Below are 18793 nucleotides of genomic sequence, written 5' to 3' on the forward strand. Positions count from 1 at the left end.
AACTAGAACCTGGGAGGCCCAGGAATGCTCATCAGGTACCGGTCCATGACAAAAATGAAAACTCTAGTCCAGCTCTATTTAATGAAGCAGCCCCAGTTTGTAATTCTATTATCTCTGTCCCACTTATAGTAACTATTTTGGCTTGTTGAAAAGTTCTCCATTTGCTAGGTGTTAATCCACGTGACAATTTGATAATCCTATTGTTAACACTAACTTTTCTGCAAATATGATAAATGCTGATATCCACATATGAGCATCTAATAGGAAAGCTGTTATCAGTGGTTTACTAAAAGGCATAATCTTTAAGATTTACGTGTCTCACTCACTACAGTAGCAACATCACAACATCTTACTTGCCATTTTTTTCCTTCAATTACAAAAAAAAAATTATTTGATACAGCGTTAAGTGTTCTTCAAAGATGTTAATAAATGCAGCAAGAATTTTTCATTTTAACTTTACCTTTGAGGAAACATTTTTTAGTAACTATATATATTTTAGCACTTCACACAATATGCTAATGTATCACAGTACAACTTGCACCTGTGTCTATGCAATATGGTCTTCCCAGACATTGTGAATTAATCTGTTTCCTGGAAACACCAAATAACAGACAGGTATATACACGCTGTGTGCGTAAAATTTAATTCTTACATAGTCTTGAAAGAAAAATATCATTCCCCCTCCCCAGGAAGACCCCCCCGGGGTACAGAGACTTTTGAGTTAGTAAAAGGCATATGATGAAAATGCAAGATTCTGCCACTGTACTCCATGCTGCCTTTCTTTCCCAGCCCTCCCTTTTGCTCTCTCTGCAGTTTCTTAGGCCACCAGAGCAAATGGTGGGAAAGTCCCAGGGTTTACAGGTTCAATTCATTAAATAATAATAATAATAAAATAAAATAAACAACGGACTTCAAGCTATGTAATTAGGGATCATAGACTACATCATTTAGAGAAAAAAAAGATCAATACTGAAAAATCTGTATAAGAAAACAAAGGTGAGGAACAATGACTCGCAGTTACATCACAGAAATATGAAGCATAAAGGCCCAAGACACTAGGCTTCTAGAAAAAAGCCAAATTGAGAAGGAAAGGAAAATGATGAACAGCTGAAATGTCAGCAAAACTGGAGAAAATACAAGTACAACCAACCTATCAGAAATGTCATCCCTTTCATTTTACAAGATACCACACTGTACAAGACAGCAAGCAAGTCAGGAAAGAATCAGTGAGTCATCCTCTCATTAGTTTAAAAGATCAGATCGGTTGCCAGGACCACTTCAATCTGCAATCAAAAGGAGCAGTGTGTGTCTAACAATACATAAAAAAAAAAAAAAACACTCAAACTGTAATCACTAAAGAAATGAGGGGCCTGGAGATGGCTCACCCAGGCGGGTAGGCACTGTATTTTGCTTGAGGACCACGGTTCAAGCCTCTGGCCACTACGTGGGAACACCATGCAAGGGGAAGCTTCACAAGCAATGCTGCAGTGTCTTTCCTTCTCTGTCTCTGTCGCTCGCTCTCTATCTTAAAAAGAAAAGTGCACTGGGAGTGAAATAATCATGTCAAGTGCAGAAGCCCCGCCCTAACAGTAGTGGTCAGAGAGAAGGAGGAGCAGGGAAGAGAGAGAGAGACAGGCACGATATTTCCCTCAAAATGCAAAGATGCTCTTTCAGTAAAAACATCAGTGGACACTCAAAAACACAAACCTTCCAGGGAACTACTTGGAAGAAATATGTTATAGACAATGATGTTATTTTTTTTTATTTGTTTAATATGTGTACCTCTCAATCAAATAGTATGCTTTCGGAAATGGTATCCTGTAAATCTAAAACAGAAAATATTTATGTATTGAAGGCCAAGGCTTCCCAAGATGTTCAGAACAAGCCTCCCTAAAATGTGCCAATTTGGCATGTGGATTGTGTCAAGCTTCTATCAACTGACCCCCTGATGGCTCACAAGAAATTTTTATCACTCCTTAACTACCTAGAAGAATGTAAATTGTAGTTCTCAACGATCTAAGAACTAGGTTTTTACAAGGAATAACCTACCTGTAAAACCTATTTCTACGGGCAATGTAATCACTCTTAATGTAAGAGCATATACATATAGTCCATTAAGTACATATAATAGATAATAAAAACTTCCCATGGCCCAAAGCATCAGGACAGGCGTTAAGAATCCCAGTTCCAGCCCACGCACCACCACCCCCCCACCTACAGGCAGTGAAGCAGGTCTGCAGGTGTCTTTCTCTTCCCCGCCCCTCTCAATTTCTCTCCTATCCAACAATGACAGCAGTAACAACAGTAATAATAACTACAGGAACGATAAACAACAAGGGCAACAAAAGGGAAAAAACAGCCTCCAGGAGCAGTAGATTCATAGTGCAGGCACAGAGCCCCAGCAGTAATCCTGGAGGCAAAAAAAAAAAAAAAAAAAAAAACCTTCTAGCTCCACATGTGTAAGTATTATAAAAGTAATTTTAAAAATGCTTTGAATACTGGGGAAAGGAAGAAAATTATTCCTGTAAGAAAATGATCACTGTATGAAAGACATAAAATCAAAAACTAAAAATGCAAAACATTGAAGTGGAAAACAGGAAATAAGACAAAGTAAGTTTATATCACTAGGTCAGTATCTCATGTCAAAATAAATTAGGAAACAATGTCAATTGAAAAGACTCAGAGAAAGGGAAAGAGTAAAACAATCTAGCATGAGAATGGAAGTCAGTGTGGGAAAAGACGGTGAAAAGGTATGTATCTGAAGAACGGGGGCAGAGGGCTTCTTTTTATCATGATTACAAAAGAAAGCCACTAAAAAGGAATGGAAATTATTTTCTGTGTATTTACAGCCTTCTGAGAACAGACTGCAGACAATGAAGAGCAGTAACAGGAAGTTAGAAAGTTAGTGCAGGAATCCCAGTGAGAGGTAATGGTGGCCTGGACAAGAATTATGGAAATGGAAGTAAAAGTAATAATAAAAGAAAAAAAAGGAGGAAAACCAAAAATATACTGAGCAATTCAATCCAAAACATTTATTGACAAATTGAGCAAGATATGGGCGATGAGGACACAGAACAATCAAAAATAGCTAGGAGTAGTCTGGCTGAATCATTATTTATAAAACTAAGACTTACATCGTGCTTCTAGTAATAGTGGAATAATTAAGTATATTATGACTTGTGCACTGGATGAAACGTTGCTAGTTTCTGTGAGAGATTTGTCTCTATAACTATGAGGTAACAGGCGTGATACTTAACTACGTAGGCCTTTGTTTTCTCAACATACTTACTCATAATTCCTCAAGTAATTACTACAAATAATACCTGTTTCTCTCAAGGAAAATAAATGTGAACCTATGAGAAACTCAGCACAGTTACTGTACTCAATAGACTAAAGCCATCAGAAGTCATAGTAATTATATATCTCAGCACCCAAAATAGAAAAGGCAGTCCAATAAATGTTATGTGAATGAATAAACAGACAGATAAAGGAAATGATATAGCAAGAATTTAAACTCAGCTCATCTGACTCAACCTCTACAAAATCAAACCACTGTCACAGCAGGTGAACAAAGGAGATTTAAATCTAAGAATTAACAGAACAAGGAATCAGAGGAGAAAACTATAGGATCCTCATTAGAGAGTTTTTGGTACAAATGACACAACAATCCAAGGTCCACAGGGTCTTGCACTATAGTCAAGTAGATGAACTAAAACAATTAGTGATTTCTGAATCCCAAAAGTAATCAGAAAGCACTTACTGACTTTTCAGTAAATACCTTACTTAAGAAGCATTTGATGACTCCACCCGAAATGTGCCAGGGATAGAAACTGAGATTATGAAGGTCAGAGGAGCAAGAAACTATCAACAGAAAGACAAAAGTTAGGTAGGAAATAAAAATGAGTGGCAGGATAAGAAAAGAGACTCTAAAGCCTGGAAAGAAGAAAAACACTGGCAGAGAGACATATACCCAAACCAGGATCAGCCAGGTCTGAGAGACAAGTGCAGACCAGCAAAAGCAGGTTGCTACATCTGGGTTTGAAATATGAAGCCCTCCCCCTTCCAGAGGCCAGGAAAAGAGCTGCTGCTCCTAGGGCACAAAAGAAAGTCCCACTGCTTCAAGGCAGGAACAGAAAAGACTCTAGGTCCAAGACCCAACACCAAAACAAAGCAGGATAGTACCACTAGGCAAAACTCTACCTGGCCTGAGTCCTCCCATAGACGCAAGGCAGAGGTTAGCTGTCACCGACAAAGGGGAGAAAGCCCTTTGGTACACAAACCTAATACTGCCTGTGAATCGAGAGAATTAAGGACTCCTCCATATCCATCAAAAGCCTAATTACCAAGTGTCTGAGTCAGAGCAGTGGGGTTATTCAAAAACTTGGTGAATTTACCCTCGGCCCCCATTTTATGTACCCGTCCCCCATTTTATGTACCCGTGTTAAACAGCATATCCAGAACCACTATACATCCTAACAAGTATGAATCAACAATTGCAAGTAATGACAAACACAAAATCCAATTTTTCAATGGACTACATACTGAGTAGCATACTAATATGGTCTTAATATACATTTGACCTATTAAAACCTAAAACAAGCTGTGAAGCATCCCCATAGGCTGCAAACAGAACATTCTGAACCCTTCCTTACAACAGAATAACACATGAAATGACCTTCTCTGAATTACTCATTCAGAATGTGCAAATCTAAGTGTTTACTGTGGCATTTTCTTTAAGTAAATGTAAATCTTATCAAGGGCCTTCATTTGGCCACTGACCCTTCAAAGTCTACTTGTCCCATAAGATCTTATTTCTTCATATTATGCTAGGGTAAGATTTTTCAGTAACAACTTCATCATGATTAGAAAAGAATTAGCTACAGGCATACCATGTCTTGCTCTGGAATGTGCATTTAACCAAAAACAGATGTTGTCTATCTGTAAATCTTGAAAAACTGACTGAAGACAAAGAAAGATTTATCTTATCTCTTAATTCCTGAGCAAAGCCTATCCTCATGTTGTTTCATTATAAATTAAAAGATCCAGAACATCATAACTTTATACTTCTTTACTAGTTAGAATGAAGGAAAAAAAATGTTCTAACTACTGGGGCTGGGTGGTGGTGCACCTGGTTAGGTGCATGTATTTCCATGCACAAAGACCTGGGTTCAAGCCCCCAGTCCTCACCTGCAGGGGGAAAGCTTCACAAGTGGTCAAGCAGTACTGCAGGTGTCTCTGTTAGTCTCTCTCCTTAGCTCTCCCCTTACCTCATGCTCTCACTTTCTTTTTTATCTAATAAAATAAATAACATTTAAAAAAACTTTAAATTCTAACAACTAACAATTTAATATTCCAGACTTATTATGATGGCTATATCATAACTAGCAGTCATCTACCTTAAAAAATAAAAGACTTTAAAAACTTCAAAGTGTTAAAACTACAATGTCCAGTGTATTATATAACAGCTAGGTAACAGGTTAGTAAATGAGTTTAAGCAGTCTATCAGAGATCTTCATTTGTTTGACTAAGTTAAAAGGATCAATGTATTTACATATTTTGTTGACATTTTAAAATGATCTTTGTGGAATAGAACTGAGAGCCTACAAATATGCCCCCACACCTATGAACTTAAATTTTTTATTACCAGAAGGCCAAAATATTAAACAAAAGAAAGAGTCTCTTCAACAAATGGTTTTGGGAAAACTGGGTTGAAACATGCAGCAGCAGTGAAACTGAACTACTTCATCTCACCAAATGGTAAACTCCAAATGGATCAAGGATTTGGATATTACACTCGAAAACATCAAATATTTAGAAGCAAAGAGTAGCAGAACTCTTTCTGATCTAAGTTTTAAAGGTGCCTTCAATGATCCAAGTCCAATTGCAAAGAAAACAAAAAGAAACCAATGGGATTACATCAAAGTGAAAAGCTTCTGCATTGCAAAAGAAACTACCACCCAAATATAAAAAGAATCTTCACAGAAAGGGAGGTCTTTTTGTGCCATTCATCGGACAAGAGATTAATAACCAAAATATGTGAATATGTAAAACTATATAAAATATGTAAAAAAATATGTAAAATATGTAAAAATATGTAAACAAAGACACAAGGAACTCCATCCAAAAGTGGGGAGGCAGAATACTCACCAAAGAGACCCAAAAAGCCAACAAACATATAAAATAAAATGCTCAAAGTTACTGATTATCAGAAAAATGCAAATAAAGACAATGAGATACCACTTCGCTCCTGTGAGGATCAGGAGGGAAAACCCCTTATTTGTCTATGTTCATTCAAGCTTAAGAAGGAAATCCTATAACCATATACTCCAACAACAATGAATTAGCAGATATAATACTAAGTGAAATAATTCAGTCAGAATAAGACAAACATCTATGATTCTACTTACATGAGGCATCTAGAGCAGTCAGATTCACAGAAATAGAAAGTAGAATGGTGACTGACAGGGTTAAAAGGTCATACTCAACATGTCACATTACATTTCCATAACTATCCAACACCAGTTCTCTACAGACTTTTAAAGATCACTAAGTCAATAATAAAGGAACTCTTACAGCTGCCAGGCTGTTCTACACACTATAAACGTACTAGTTCTTCAAATACACTTTGAAATAAGGAAATTTAGACTCTAACAGATCTAAACATCTATCCAAAATTATAAAGCCACTGACAGGGGTTCAAGTCCAGAAAATGCAGCTGTAATCTAAGGGATGTGCCCTTACCTCACAGTGTGCAAAGACATGTGACCTAGATAAAAGTTCAAGATGTAACATGCTATGTGCTGCTTACAGCTACACTTCATCCTTTTGGAATAAAAGGAAAGCACAAACAGGAATTACCCAATTATTGAGAATACAACTTTTTAAATAATTTGTGTATGTCTCAGATATTATGTATTTTAAATCAGGGTGTTTTTTTTTTATGATTTCAGAACATTTAACACTGAATTTTAAGAAATCAAAAGTTGATTGTTTTCCAAAGGTTAAAGAAAGAACTCAGAATGCCTCCAGACAAGACAGATTTAGAACTTAACAATAATGAGAATGTTTACTTGTGCTACTTCTCCAGTTCCTTTCCTTTTTATTTTTAATTTTTTATATTTATTTTCCCTTTTGTTGTCCTTGTTTTTTTATTATTGTTGTAGTTACTACTGTTGTTATTAGATAGGACTGAGAGAAATGGAGAGAGGAGGAGAGAAAGAAAGACACCTGCAGACCTGCTTCACTGCTTGTGAAGCGACTCCCCTGCAGGTGAGGAGCGGGGGCTCGAGCCAGGATCCTTATGCTGGTCCTTGTGCTTCACACCACGTGCGCTTAGCCCACTGGGCTACCACCTGACTCCTTCCAGTTCCTTTCGTAATTCAGTTTCTAATCCAAACTTTATCATTAAAGATCCTCTGCCCTGGAGGATTTTTAAGATATGAACGATTTGAGACCAATCCTAGATCTCTATTACATGCAGTAACATATTCTGAGAACTATAATATCCTCACAAACATTCCACAGAGATTAAATAGATAAAACATGCAAATGTTTCCATTAATTTGAATCCCACAGCAATGTGGGTGTTGGATGCGCACTACAAGCAGGCTGGTACTGATCTGACGATGCTTCCCATGTTATCTGGTCATTTCCTTTATTTTATTTTATTTTTTAATTATCTTTATTGGACAGAGAGCAGAATTCGAGTGGGAAGGGGGCAAAAGAAAGGGAGAGAGACAGAGAGACACATGCAGCCCTGCTTCACCACTCACAACACCACCCCCCCTCCCGGCCGCCACTCAGGTCCTTGCACCTTGTAAGGTTCATTCAATCAGGTGCGCCCCTACCGGCCCACACCTATTGTGTGGTCACTTCCCACTACCTTCTAGCACTCTCAAATGCAATGGCTCGGGCAGATACTATACCCCGCTCCAGCTCCACTTCCTCCTCTCATGCCTATGGATCTCTCAGCTGTGCTCATCCCTATTTAACAAACATGCAAGGCATTTCCAGTGTGAACAACTCTACTCTGGGGGGAAAAATTCACTTGTACAGGACACACCCTATGTCGTACGGCCTCATCACAATGTACCATCACTCTTGAAGTGGGTCTATCTGCTCCCACAATACAAAGCAGGGTCAATATACTATGGACTTGAGGGACAATATACTATATACTTGAGAGCCAACACTCCACGTATTATTTTTCTCTGGTAACTCTTCAAGAGAATAAAGAGAAAATTGCTCTCAAATCTTAATAATCCCTTACTTTTTCTCAGCATATAGAAAACAGTTACAGAGATTAAAAACTCTTAGTCACAAAATAAAAACAATGAAACTTTACCAACAATTGGCAATTATTCTTAATAATTATTCATATGAATAAAGAATGAACAGAAATAAAGTATGTATCACTGACCTTGAAATTTCAAGGTTCTAGCTTGTGACTTGCACATAATAACAAGTTTTTTTGTTTGCCTGGTGTGATTTTTTTTAATGAAGAATAAAAGCAAAACAAAAGAATATACACAAATGGAAGGAGGAGGGGAAAAAAAGGAAGGGAGGGAGGGAGGGAGGGAGGGAGGAAGGAAGGAAGGAAGGACGGACGGATGGAGACCAGGCTAGAGAAATCACTTACCAGCTAGGGTGTGTCTCTTGCCACATATAAAGCCCAGGTCTAAGGCCCTGCCTGCACTACATAAGGATATCAAGGCACTATCTAAGGCCCTGCCTGCACTACATAAGGATATCATGGCACTATCTAAGGCCCTGCCTGCACTACATAAGGATATCATGGCACTATGAGAATCTCCGATGCTATGGCATCTCCCCTTCTCTGTCTCTATGTCAGCAAAAACGTCAACTATAAAGTGGTGAAACTGCACATGTGAGAGCCCTAAGTCTATCCACAAAAAGTATTCATTACACTTATTTATATTATACGTTTTCCAAGAAGGGGGAGTACAACAACTATACAACAAGAAACGCCTAATAACTAATAAATAGTTTCAGTAAAAACAGCAATGTCACTAGATAAGTTATCATGGTCATTCCCTAAGGCAATACAATAACATAGACTTGTAAAATAAATAGTGCATTGAGTGACAGATAAAAACCTCAAGCAAAAGTCTAAAAGACAAATCACTTTTGCTCCTCTAAGAGTTAGTGGTGAGGCAGTTCAATATGCTAATCACCTAAATAAGAGATGTGTGTATTTAAATAATAAAAATTAAAAACACAACACTTGAGTCTGTAAAATATTCTTGAAGTGCTCAAGTTCCATTATGGCAATTTCTGGATGATCAACGAGAGAGAGAGAGAGAAAGTGAAAGGAACTAGAGGAAAAGGAGTGTGGTATACAAAGGCCAAGATTATTAAGTGCACATTATTACATGTTATTTTGCAAAAAATACTACAAAAGACAAATTTGAGTTCTGAGATGAATATCAGTCCAAGTAAATTGTTCTTGTTATACCCTGGAGCGCGTGTGTGCGTGTGTGTGTGTGTGTGTGTGTGTAGGTTGCCACTATTAAACCAAATAGTCACAAATAATCATTCCCCTACTACTCTTGGCTTTAATCCTTAAGCTGTTTCACTTCCGGTGGTATGGCTGCTGAAGCCTAATAAAAGGAAATCACTCTCAGAACTGAAGCCATGATGGTTGTACTGTATCACCTCAAGAGCCAAATGAAATAATGCCAACACTCAAATCAATCATTGGCTTGAGGTTCCCTACCCCCAACTCAGAGCTTTTCCTAGTACTAAAGTTCCCTGAGGAGGAAATGTTCAAACTGACTAAAGGAACACAGACTGATGACAAAGACTTGGGAGAGAACCACCTTAAAATCAGCAACAACAACAACAACAAACACTCAGCAACAATGAAACCAGTCCAGGAAAATCCTTACTGAAGACAGGATTAGAAATTATCAAGAAGGATGAAGTAACTAATAACTACCAACAGAAAGATCTAGGAGGATAAGGAAAGAACAAATCACTTGCATCTGGCATTTGAAATTAATCATCTACAGATCAACCTTAAAATTCAAGTTAATTATGAAACATTTAAATATGTTAGGACTCTGAGACACTGTTATACACAAGTTGAAGGGTTGAGTTATTATAATACTCAATCTAGTAACAGTTATCCTTTAAAGAATAAGCATAAAACAGAATAAACATAGTTTGTAAACAATTATATAAGCCAGTCACATACAAAAACAATTAACTACTCTTACAAATCCAGTGTCAGAGACCAAAGTTGAGAGTTTTTGTCCTGTGTAGTCTTGGGGACTAAACCAGGGGCCTTGTTGTGCATATAGTGTTAGTAGTCTACCACTGAGCCACTTCCCTGGCCCCAATGTTTATTTAACCTTACATGAACTAGACATATCTGAAGTACAACAAATGATTCCCCATGCATATTTTTCAAGGACGTGCCAATTTAAGTAAGCCACTCTATAAATCCTAAGTATTTACATATAAAAGGCAATTTCTCAGACTTCCTATAAGAATCTCTTTCTAACCCAAGAAGTATTTCAAAAAATTACCTCTAAGTATTTTTCATTGCTGCTACTTAAATTCAGACTCAAAATCTTTACATATAGCTTCTTAACTGCCCTCCTTATTTGTATCTATTGTCTCCTCACTCCCATGCACTGAGACTTCATTTTCTCCAACACAAAAGTCATGTTGCTACCATATTAAAAAAACAAAACAAACAAACCCACAGTGCTATGGGCAGGGCAGTGGTGAACCTGATTGAGTGCACAGCTCCAGTCCCCACCTGCAAAGAAAAAGCTTCATGAGCAGCGAAGCAATGCTACCAGGTGCCTCTTCTCCTCCTCTCTCTCTACACCTCCCCTCCCCCTCTCAATTTCTCTGTCCTATCAAGTAAATAAATAAACAAACAAACAAGCAACCCAAGAGAGTTAGAGCCAAGAATTCACAAAGTGCACTGAAAGTTCAAATGCCTTTTTTGAAGTTTTCTGACTGACTGCAAATTATATCCACATTCTCCACAATACCTGCATGTTCACTGTAGTTAAAGGTTTTACATTAATATCAAATATTTAATGGCTGTTTCAAATGATCTAGTAAACAGATATGCCAAGAAAATGTGTCATGGGGATTGAGTCCCAGTTCTAAAGACACTAGTACTCAATTAGGGAATGCTGAAGACCTCAGTAAAATGGCCCTAACCTCCTCTCACCCTGCACTGCCCACTATGCTACATACACAGCGTGCTCAACTCTAAAGAAAACTAACTGACTCCTTATTCTTGCATAAACCTCCTCCTAGAAAGTTCTATCAATACATCAAGTAAAATACCCTCCAGCACATAGAATTTCCTAACTGCCTTGTTTCCTCAACGTTTTGTAGCTCAATGTGGTGCTGATCACAGTCTAATTACAATGGTTACTTGTGTACATAAAGATGACTATAAAGATCAGTTGGGGGGCCCGGGTGGTGGTGCACCTGGCTGAGCGCACAAGTCATAGTGCACAAGGATCTGGGTTGAAGCCTCCGGTCCCCACCTGCAGGAGGGAAGCTTTACAAGTGGTGAAGCAGGGCTGCAGGTGTCTCTCTGTCTCTCTATCTCCCCCTTCCTTCTCAATGTCTGGCTATCTCTATCCAATAAATAAATAAAGATATATATTATACCAGTTAGGAATCAAAGACTCAGAACCAGAGAAGCACAGGTCACCATCTGCCTGAGTGTCACCTTGAGCAAGTTACTTAAAATCATCCTGCACTGGTTTCATCTCTTACAGTTATTTAGTAGGGTTAATTTCAAAGTCAAAAACAGTGCAGTATATGAACCACTATGCAGAAAACTGGCAGCAAGTTTAATGAACCTATTAATACAGTTAATCCCTATTAATCTGAGTTTCCAACACATGAACCCACCACTCACTCTGGTCTGCAGTCTTTGCTGTTCCTATTCTGAATGTGTTTCAGTTATTACCAGGCTGATGAGCTCCAACAACTCAGAAATATTCTCCTGTTTAGGTGTTAATAAGGTAAAGTCTAATTGCTAATGAAAATAAGTATGATTTGTGAATCATATTGGCTGTTGATTTTGACATTTGTTTGACTAACATGCTTTAGCATACACATAAACACGGATAAACAAGCATTATTTTAAGTGTTCCACACCCGATAATATAGAATAAGCCAATGTCTGAAATGTTTGATAGTTACTCAAAAACCTACACTAATCTAACAATCTTAACATGTACTGAACCATGAGGCAAGTTTTCACAAATTAAAAAATTCCTATGTGGATCCACTTTTTGCTTAAAGCTAAACTAAATCCTGAGTCCACATTACAATTAGCTCTCAGAGTTATTCCTGTACTAGAGTACTCTGAGAACAAGAGATCAATCATACTGCCGTGGTATATTCAAGAACTGTACCTAAGGCTCTAATGATTCCAGGCTGCTAAGATTACAAATTCTTAAAATGTTCAGAACAGACTAGATCAAAGTACATAGATGTTCTTAAATCTGTGACTAGCAGCAACAGAAGAAAAAAGGTAAAGACTGGTAATAAAAACTACTGGGAAGCAGAAGGCCTAGGCACCCAAACACAGCTCCAAAAATTTCACAAAAGAACACAAAAGTCTCTGGAACTATGGGAAATACACTCGGATTAAACTACTGTCACAATGCTAAGTGTCAGTGGGGGTAAGTACACCATAAAATATTCCTTCCAGCCGCATATGTATGTTACCATTAAGTGTCTACTAATAAAACATTGTGGGGGTAATACTGAATAAATGTTAGACATGAAAGATAAACTAAATAAAAGTGAAGTTTCACATTTCCATGATGTCAATCATGCCTTGAAGACGTTGACATTTGACTGAAGTGGTATTTCTAAGTGGCAGTATTAAATGAAATTAAGAATATTAAGTATAAGTGACCTATAAAGCATGAATCCAGTATAAAGAACTGCATTCTTAAAAAGAATGTATTCCAGGAGTCGGACGGTAGCGCAATGGGTTAAGCGCACGGACCAGCACAAGGATCCCAGTTCAAGCCCCTGACTCCTCACCTGCAGGGCAGTCGCTTCACCAACTTGTGAAGCAGGTCTGCAAGGTGTCTATCTTTCTCTCCCCCTCTCTGTCTTCCCCTCCTCTCTCCATTTCTTTCTGTCCTATCTAACAATGATGACATCAATAACAACAATGACAAAAAAAAAAAAAGGGCAACAAAGGGGAAAATAAATAAATATAAATAAAATAGCATAAAATAAAATAATGTATTCCAGGGCTAAGGAGATTGCAAAAAAGACTTTCATGACTGAAATTGCATGGTCTCAGGTTCAGTCCCTTGCACCACCATAAGCCAGAGCTGAGTAGTACTCTGGTTAAGAAAAAAAAAATGATATTCCATATATGCATTTATATTCATGTGTGCATATGTATATGCATTGCCCTTTCACAAATTATTTCCCCAAAACTAGTATCTGTATTAGATCAATCACCCCCCACACTGGGAACACTCACTGATTCCAAATCAGTTTGATATAAAGGAAAAAAATCAGCAAGTTTTCAGTCACTAATTTGCCCTAACTTAATTCAGATTTCAATCACTTTCAAAGAATCCTCACCAATGGATAACTAGAGGACAGATAAATATACATTTAAATCCTTATTACACAGTATTATATATAACGGTTCCAACTCATTAAAAACATCTGCTACTGAATCCTAAGAGGTAATAAAGAAAAAATATAAATAGTATTCTTTATGAGTGGGGTTAGATAGCATAATGATTATGCAAAGAGACTCCTATGCCTGAAGCTCCGAAGTCCCAGGTTCAACCCCGAAACCACCATAAGCCAGAGATGATGAGTGCTCTGGTAAAAATATGAAATAAAATAAAATAAAATAAAATAAAGGAGTTGGGTGATAGCGCAGCAGGTGAGGCGCAGATGGCACAAAGATAGGTGTAAGGATCCCAGGGTTCGGGCCCCTGCTCCCACCTGCAGGGGAGTCGCTCCACAAACAGTTAAACAGGTCTGCAGGTGTCACTCTTTCTCTCCCCTTCTCTATCTTCCCCTCCTCTCTCCATTTCTCTGTCTTATCCAACAATGACTTTTTTGCTTAAAAAAAAAAAAAAAACAATAACTACAATAATAGAACATGGGTGACAAAAGGGAATAAAATAAAAGTTAAAAAAATAAATAACAATATTCTTTATGACAATAAATCTGCTTATTTTGATGTTTGCAAATCTCTGTATGCATAAGTATACCTGCTCAAAACAAAAATGCAACAGATGATTAAAAGACAATTTAGTACGTGCATACATGGGTGTCATAAGCAGTGTTGCTAGGGCTTCACTACTCCAGGCTGACTTTTTCACCCAGAGAAAGACACAGAAAGAAGCAAAGACACTACACCACTAAAGTTCCCTTCAATTCTGTGGGGATTAAGCTGGAACCTGGGTCCTGCAGATGGAGAAAGAAGCACACTACCCAAGTGAGCTATTTTGCCAGCCCCACAGGCATTCTTAAAATGAACTAAATCTCTAGAGGGAAACTCTTAACAGGCAAACTTCAGTGAAACGGAAATGCTTCATAGACTTTGTTAGTGACATAAAAATTCTTATGCTCTTTTTAAAGTGTTTAAAATACTAACATGTAGGAAAAAGATAGTTATCATTTCAAAGAACCTTACAAATACTCAATTACATGTCAAGTTTAATATGAAACCACAGAGAACAATTCGTTCAGACTCCTTTCAAGAACTTTTTTTTTAAATATCTTTATCATTGGATAGAGACAGAGAGAAATTGAGAGAAGAAGGGGGGAGATGGAAGGAGAGAGACACCTGCAGCCCTGTTTCACCATTCATGAAGCTTTCCCCCCTGGAGGGGGACCAGGGGCTTGAACCTGGGTCCTTCTGCACTGTAATGTGAGTGCTCAACTAGGTACATCACCACCTGGTTCCTCAAGAACTTTTCAAAATTCACAAGATACTGCCTAGAACAGGACAACGCAGTATTTTTAAAGCTCAGCCTGAAGTCTACAAGAGCAGTAACTAATTGTGTCTTGAGCTTAGCACATTTATAAATGGGCGCTATAAAAGAGAGCACTATTCCTACAATCGGAAGAAGTCCTAGAGTCCACAAATTCTAAAGAAATATTCAATTATGTTCTAACTTTATCATTTTGTTTACTTTTCAGGGATACCAATGCTAGTGACTGAATTACATAAGCACTAAAATTACCCAAAAGGGGAAAAACAAAAGCATCAAAAAATATATTCCGGAGCTAGTATTATTTAAGCAAACTTATTTAAAACACTACACTTGCGACATTCCTTACTGTTTTTTTATACAAGAAGCACCTCTCCTGCTTCAAAATGCCACAAACAACTCAAAAAAATTTAAATCTTCAGGCGAGTGACAAGAACCTTATTAAAAAAAAAAAAAAAAGCACAGCCCGTAGCTTTCCTGATATGATCTATCTACACAGCATACTCTTAGAGGCTCCCAAATATTGAGATTCCTAACTCGCGTGCCCTTTCACCAATTACATGTTGATAACTCATTAGCCAATTACTTATTAATCAAACTGTTCAGCTCCAGAAACCAAGAGTCACACTCACCTAGCTTCTACAAACTCCTGTCTCTGCTCCCTGCCTTGCTGCCTGTGACATTAAGTGCCATTATCTGGAGCTTGATCTAGCTACTGTCCTGACAATGATCCGCCACCACATTTCTCATTTAGAGAGTCATAACTATTCAAACTTGCAAACGAGCCAACAGATCTGCTCAGATTATACTATGCTCCTAGTACAGATCACTCTGAAGTCTTTCTTTTTTTAATGTATGTCACCCAGCTGCATGCAGCTCTGATGCTTCAAGCTCCATTTGGTAACAAGGCCTGGTACACTGAGAGGGAAGGCAAGCTGAGTACTCTGGCCATGATGCTACACACACTACAACTTGCAAAGAACTGGACAAAAGTTTACCAACAAATGTCCACTCGCACACAGTAAACATCCTGCCACAGTCAACCTCCACAGCACTTCCCAGAGCAGCTGTTAGAGGCTTTCAGCTGCCTGTTGGACTCTCAAGTTTATTTAAACGATGGGTCATCTTGTTCTACATGGCTTCTTCCTTTATACTGTTGCAGTGAAGGCAGAAAGACGAGACCACTTCTGAAAATAAGTGGGGTATATATGACTTTAGCTCTTCTACCTTTCCAGAAGGATCTCTCTCGAGATACTCGCTTACATCACCACAGAAAACCACAACCTAGGCCGGCCGCAACGTTGCTGAGTTTTTCTAGAAGGTTACAAGATCCTGTCCAAACTCACCGAACGATCGCAGGTTTGCAATAATTTCGAGAATGTTCTAAAGTAAAATAGTAATTAATAAGTAAATGTCAGGTGCCGGTACGGTCTAGCAAAAATGAGCTACTCAAACAGACGCCAGCCCTGCACATCCTGCACCTGGGTGAATGGCAGGCAGATTTCTGGGGAGCTGCTGAGCTCTTTGCACCCTCTGCCACCCAGTGATGCTCCCCACGGGCAGCAACACTTTGCATCCTTTTCAAAGCCCTTCCTGCTACCCCTCACAACCCGCGACTGCTCGGGGCCTTCCGCGTACTGATACAGAACCTCTAATGCCACTGGGTGTTAAGACGCTCTGAGAATCCTCCTGAGCAGCCTCCCCCGGGACACAGAGCTCAGCCGGGCTTTGAACAGGCGAGGCTCGCCTGCCAGCTGCCTTGCAAAGGCGGCACCGGCGGCCGGCCGGATACCGCATTGTTGCTGCTGCTGCTGCTGCTGACTTACTCGAGCACTTTGCAAAAAAAAAAAAAAAAAAAAATCAGCCTCGTATCCTGTAGACCCTGCCGGCTCTTCTGCAGCAGCTCGAAAAAGAAAGCGGCGCAACGATCGGCGTGGAAGCCCCGGGAGCCTCCACGCAGGAAGGGAGGCGAGAGCCCGTCCAGAGTGGGAGGGGGAGGGAGGGAGGCTCGAGGGCCGGGTGTCCGGAGTGGAGGGGCCCCGACCCCGCGCCCCGCTCGGCATCGCGCCCGGGACCCGACAGCGGGGCCTCACCTGTCATGAGCGCCGGGCCGTCGCCCGCCGCGGGGGAGGAGGCGGCGGCTGCCGCGGCCGAGCCCGCCGCCCGCCGCCCGCGGAGGTACCGGGGCACCAGCTCGCATCCGTCCGTCGCGCCGGCCAGCAGGAGCCCGAGCAGCAGCAGCCGCCAGCGCCAGGCCGGCCACCCGCCCGCCCCGCCGGCCGCCCGCGACTCCGCTGGCCGCCCCCGCCGCCGGAGACGCGGGCTCCCGCCGGGCGCCGATGCGATTCCCTGGGCACCGGCGGCCTCCGGAGCTCGGGTCCCGGCTGCGTTCATTGGTTCCGGTTATTCAAAAAAAAAAAAAAAAAAAAAAAAAAGGTGAGCGGCAGAAAGGCTCGGTGTCTTCAGGCCGCGCGCGACACTCGCGCTAGTGCGGCGGCGAGACCGGAATCCGCTGCTCTGACGCCTCGGAACACCAAACCCAGCGCCCGCGCCGCCGCCGCCGCCGCCGCCGCCGCCGCCGCCGCCGCCGCCGCCGCCGCCGCGGCGCATCCCCCCGCCCCCTCCGGCCCGCGCCCGTCGTAGTACCACGCTCAGCCCCAGCCTCCTCCCCTCACACACTGGCTCCCATACCAATCCCCCGCCTCCTTCAGCCCCTCCACGGCGCACGCGCGACGCCGCAGCACTGCGCCTGCGCGGCACCCAGCTCCGCCCACTGGAGCTAACACCCCCGCCCCCTGGAGCTAACAGCCCCGCCCCTAGACCCGGGTTGGCGTGGGGTGAGGGGGGGACAGGGCTGTTCCCAGGTGAACTCCAGTGTTGCATTTTGGTTTCTAGCGTTGAGCGGTAGGATTGGCAAGGGCCGGCCCGGGAGGTAGGCAGGCAGGCAGCTCTCATTCACCCACCCTCCCACTCTGATGGATGGGTATTCGAAATCGTTTGGGTTTCAATCCTTTGAATCTTGCGTCTTCCGAAGTCTGTGTAGGTAGATAGCAGCAAAATTAAGTGCACTCATCGGAGCGCCTGCAGAATTGACATATAGGTGGGGCTTTGCAGTGTGGCAGGCGGCGTGTTAGCGGAGGTTAATTTAGCATAGTTTTATTTACTTGTTCCACAGAGCGCTTGCTACGTGTCAGCATACCTGGCATAGGTCTGAGTGCTTTTGAGTTTTACACATTGTAACTCTCAAACTGAGATGGTGAGGTTCTCTTATCATAAATGGGCTGACTAAGGCCAAGCAATGTTAACTTGCCTCCAAGATTCCACAAGTAATAAATCAGAAAGCAAGGTCAGAATTAGCAGCCACTTACTGAAAAGTATAGGGTTTGCTCTAGCTTCTAGCTCTCCTGTTTTTAAAGATTACTTGAATTCATCACCTCCCAACCCCCATCCCACCCTAAGGAGTCTGCTGTCCCCCTGGAGCCACACAGAGAGAACAGTGGTTCAGTCTTGGCACCTATTTTGAATGAAGCACGCACACATGCATATTTCTCTCACTGGAATCAACTCGCTTAAGATTTGCAGACAGGATTCTGGAGCACAAAGATCCTGTTTGATATTGGGATTTTTGTCTTAGGGTTTTTTTTTTTTACTGGATTATTTATTTTCTCAAGTCAAAAAGACCCATTACACAATCTCCAAAAGAATTTTTTGGGCTACATGGCCAGCATAACTATGAACATTTCTCACTGTGGGAGGGCAGATGCACATTTCTAAAACGGAGCAAGAATTTTATGAGATGAAGC

At 40.7% G+C, this 18793-nt stretch overlaps 1 protein-coding gene across 2 annotated transcripts in view; it reads right to left on the reverse strand.

Moving 5' to 3' along the window:
• STIM2 (stromal interaction molecule 2) overlaps positions 1-17669 on the reverse strand; it is a 121120-nt gene extending 103451 nt beyond the window's left edge. The window contains exon 1 of one of the 2 annotated variants that reach the window (XM_060188243.1): positions 17084-17669. In XM_060188243.1, the coding sequence (XP_060044226.1) occupies positions 17084-17384 (301 nt within the window). In that variant the 5' untranslated portion in view covers positions 17385-17669. The remainder of the gene's footprint in view (positions 1-17083) is intronic. The other variant, XM_016193412.2, reaches the window with a different exon arrangement.
• Positions 17670-18793: the final 1124 nt, after the last annotated feature.

Source organism: Erinaceus europaeus, chromosome 3, assembly GCF_950295315.1.
Source record: "Erinaceus europaeus chromosome 3, mEriEur2.1, whole genome shotgun sequence".
Lineage (NCBI taxonomy): Eukaryota > Metazoa > Chordata > Mammalia > Eulipotyphla > Erinaceidae > Erinaceus > Erinaceus europaeus.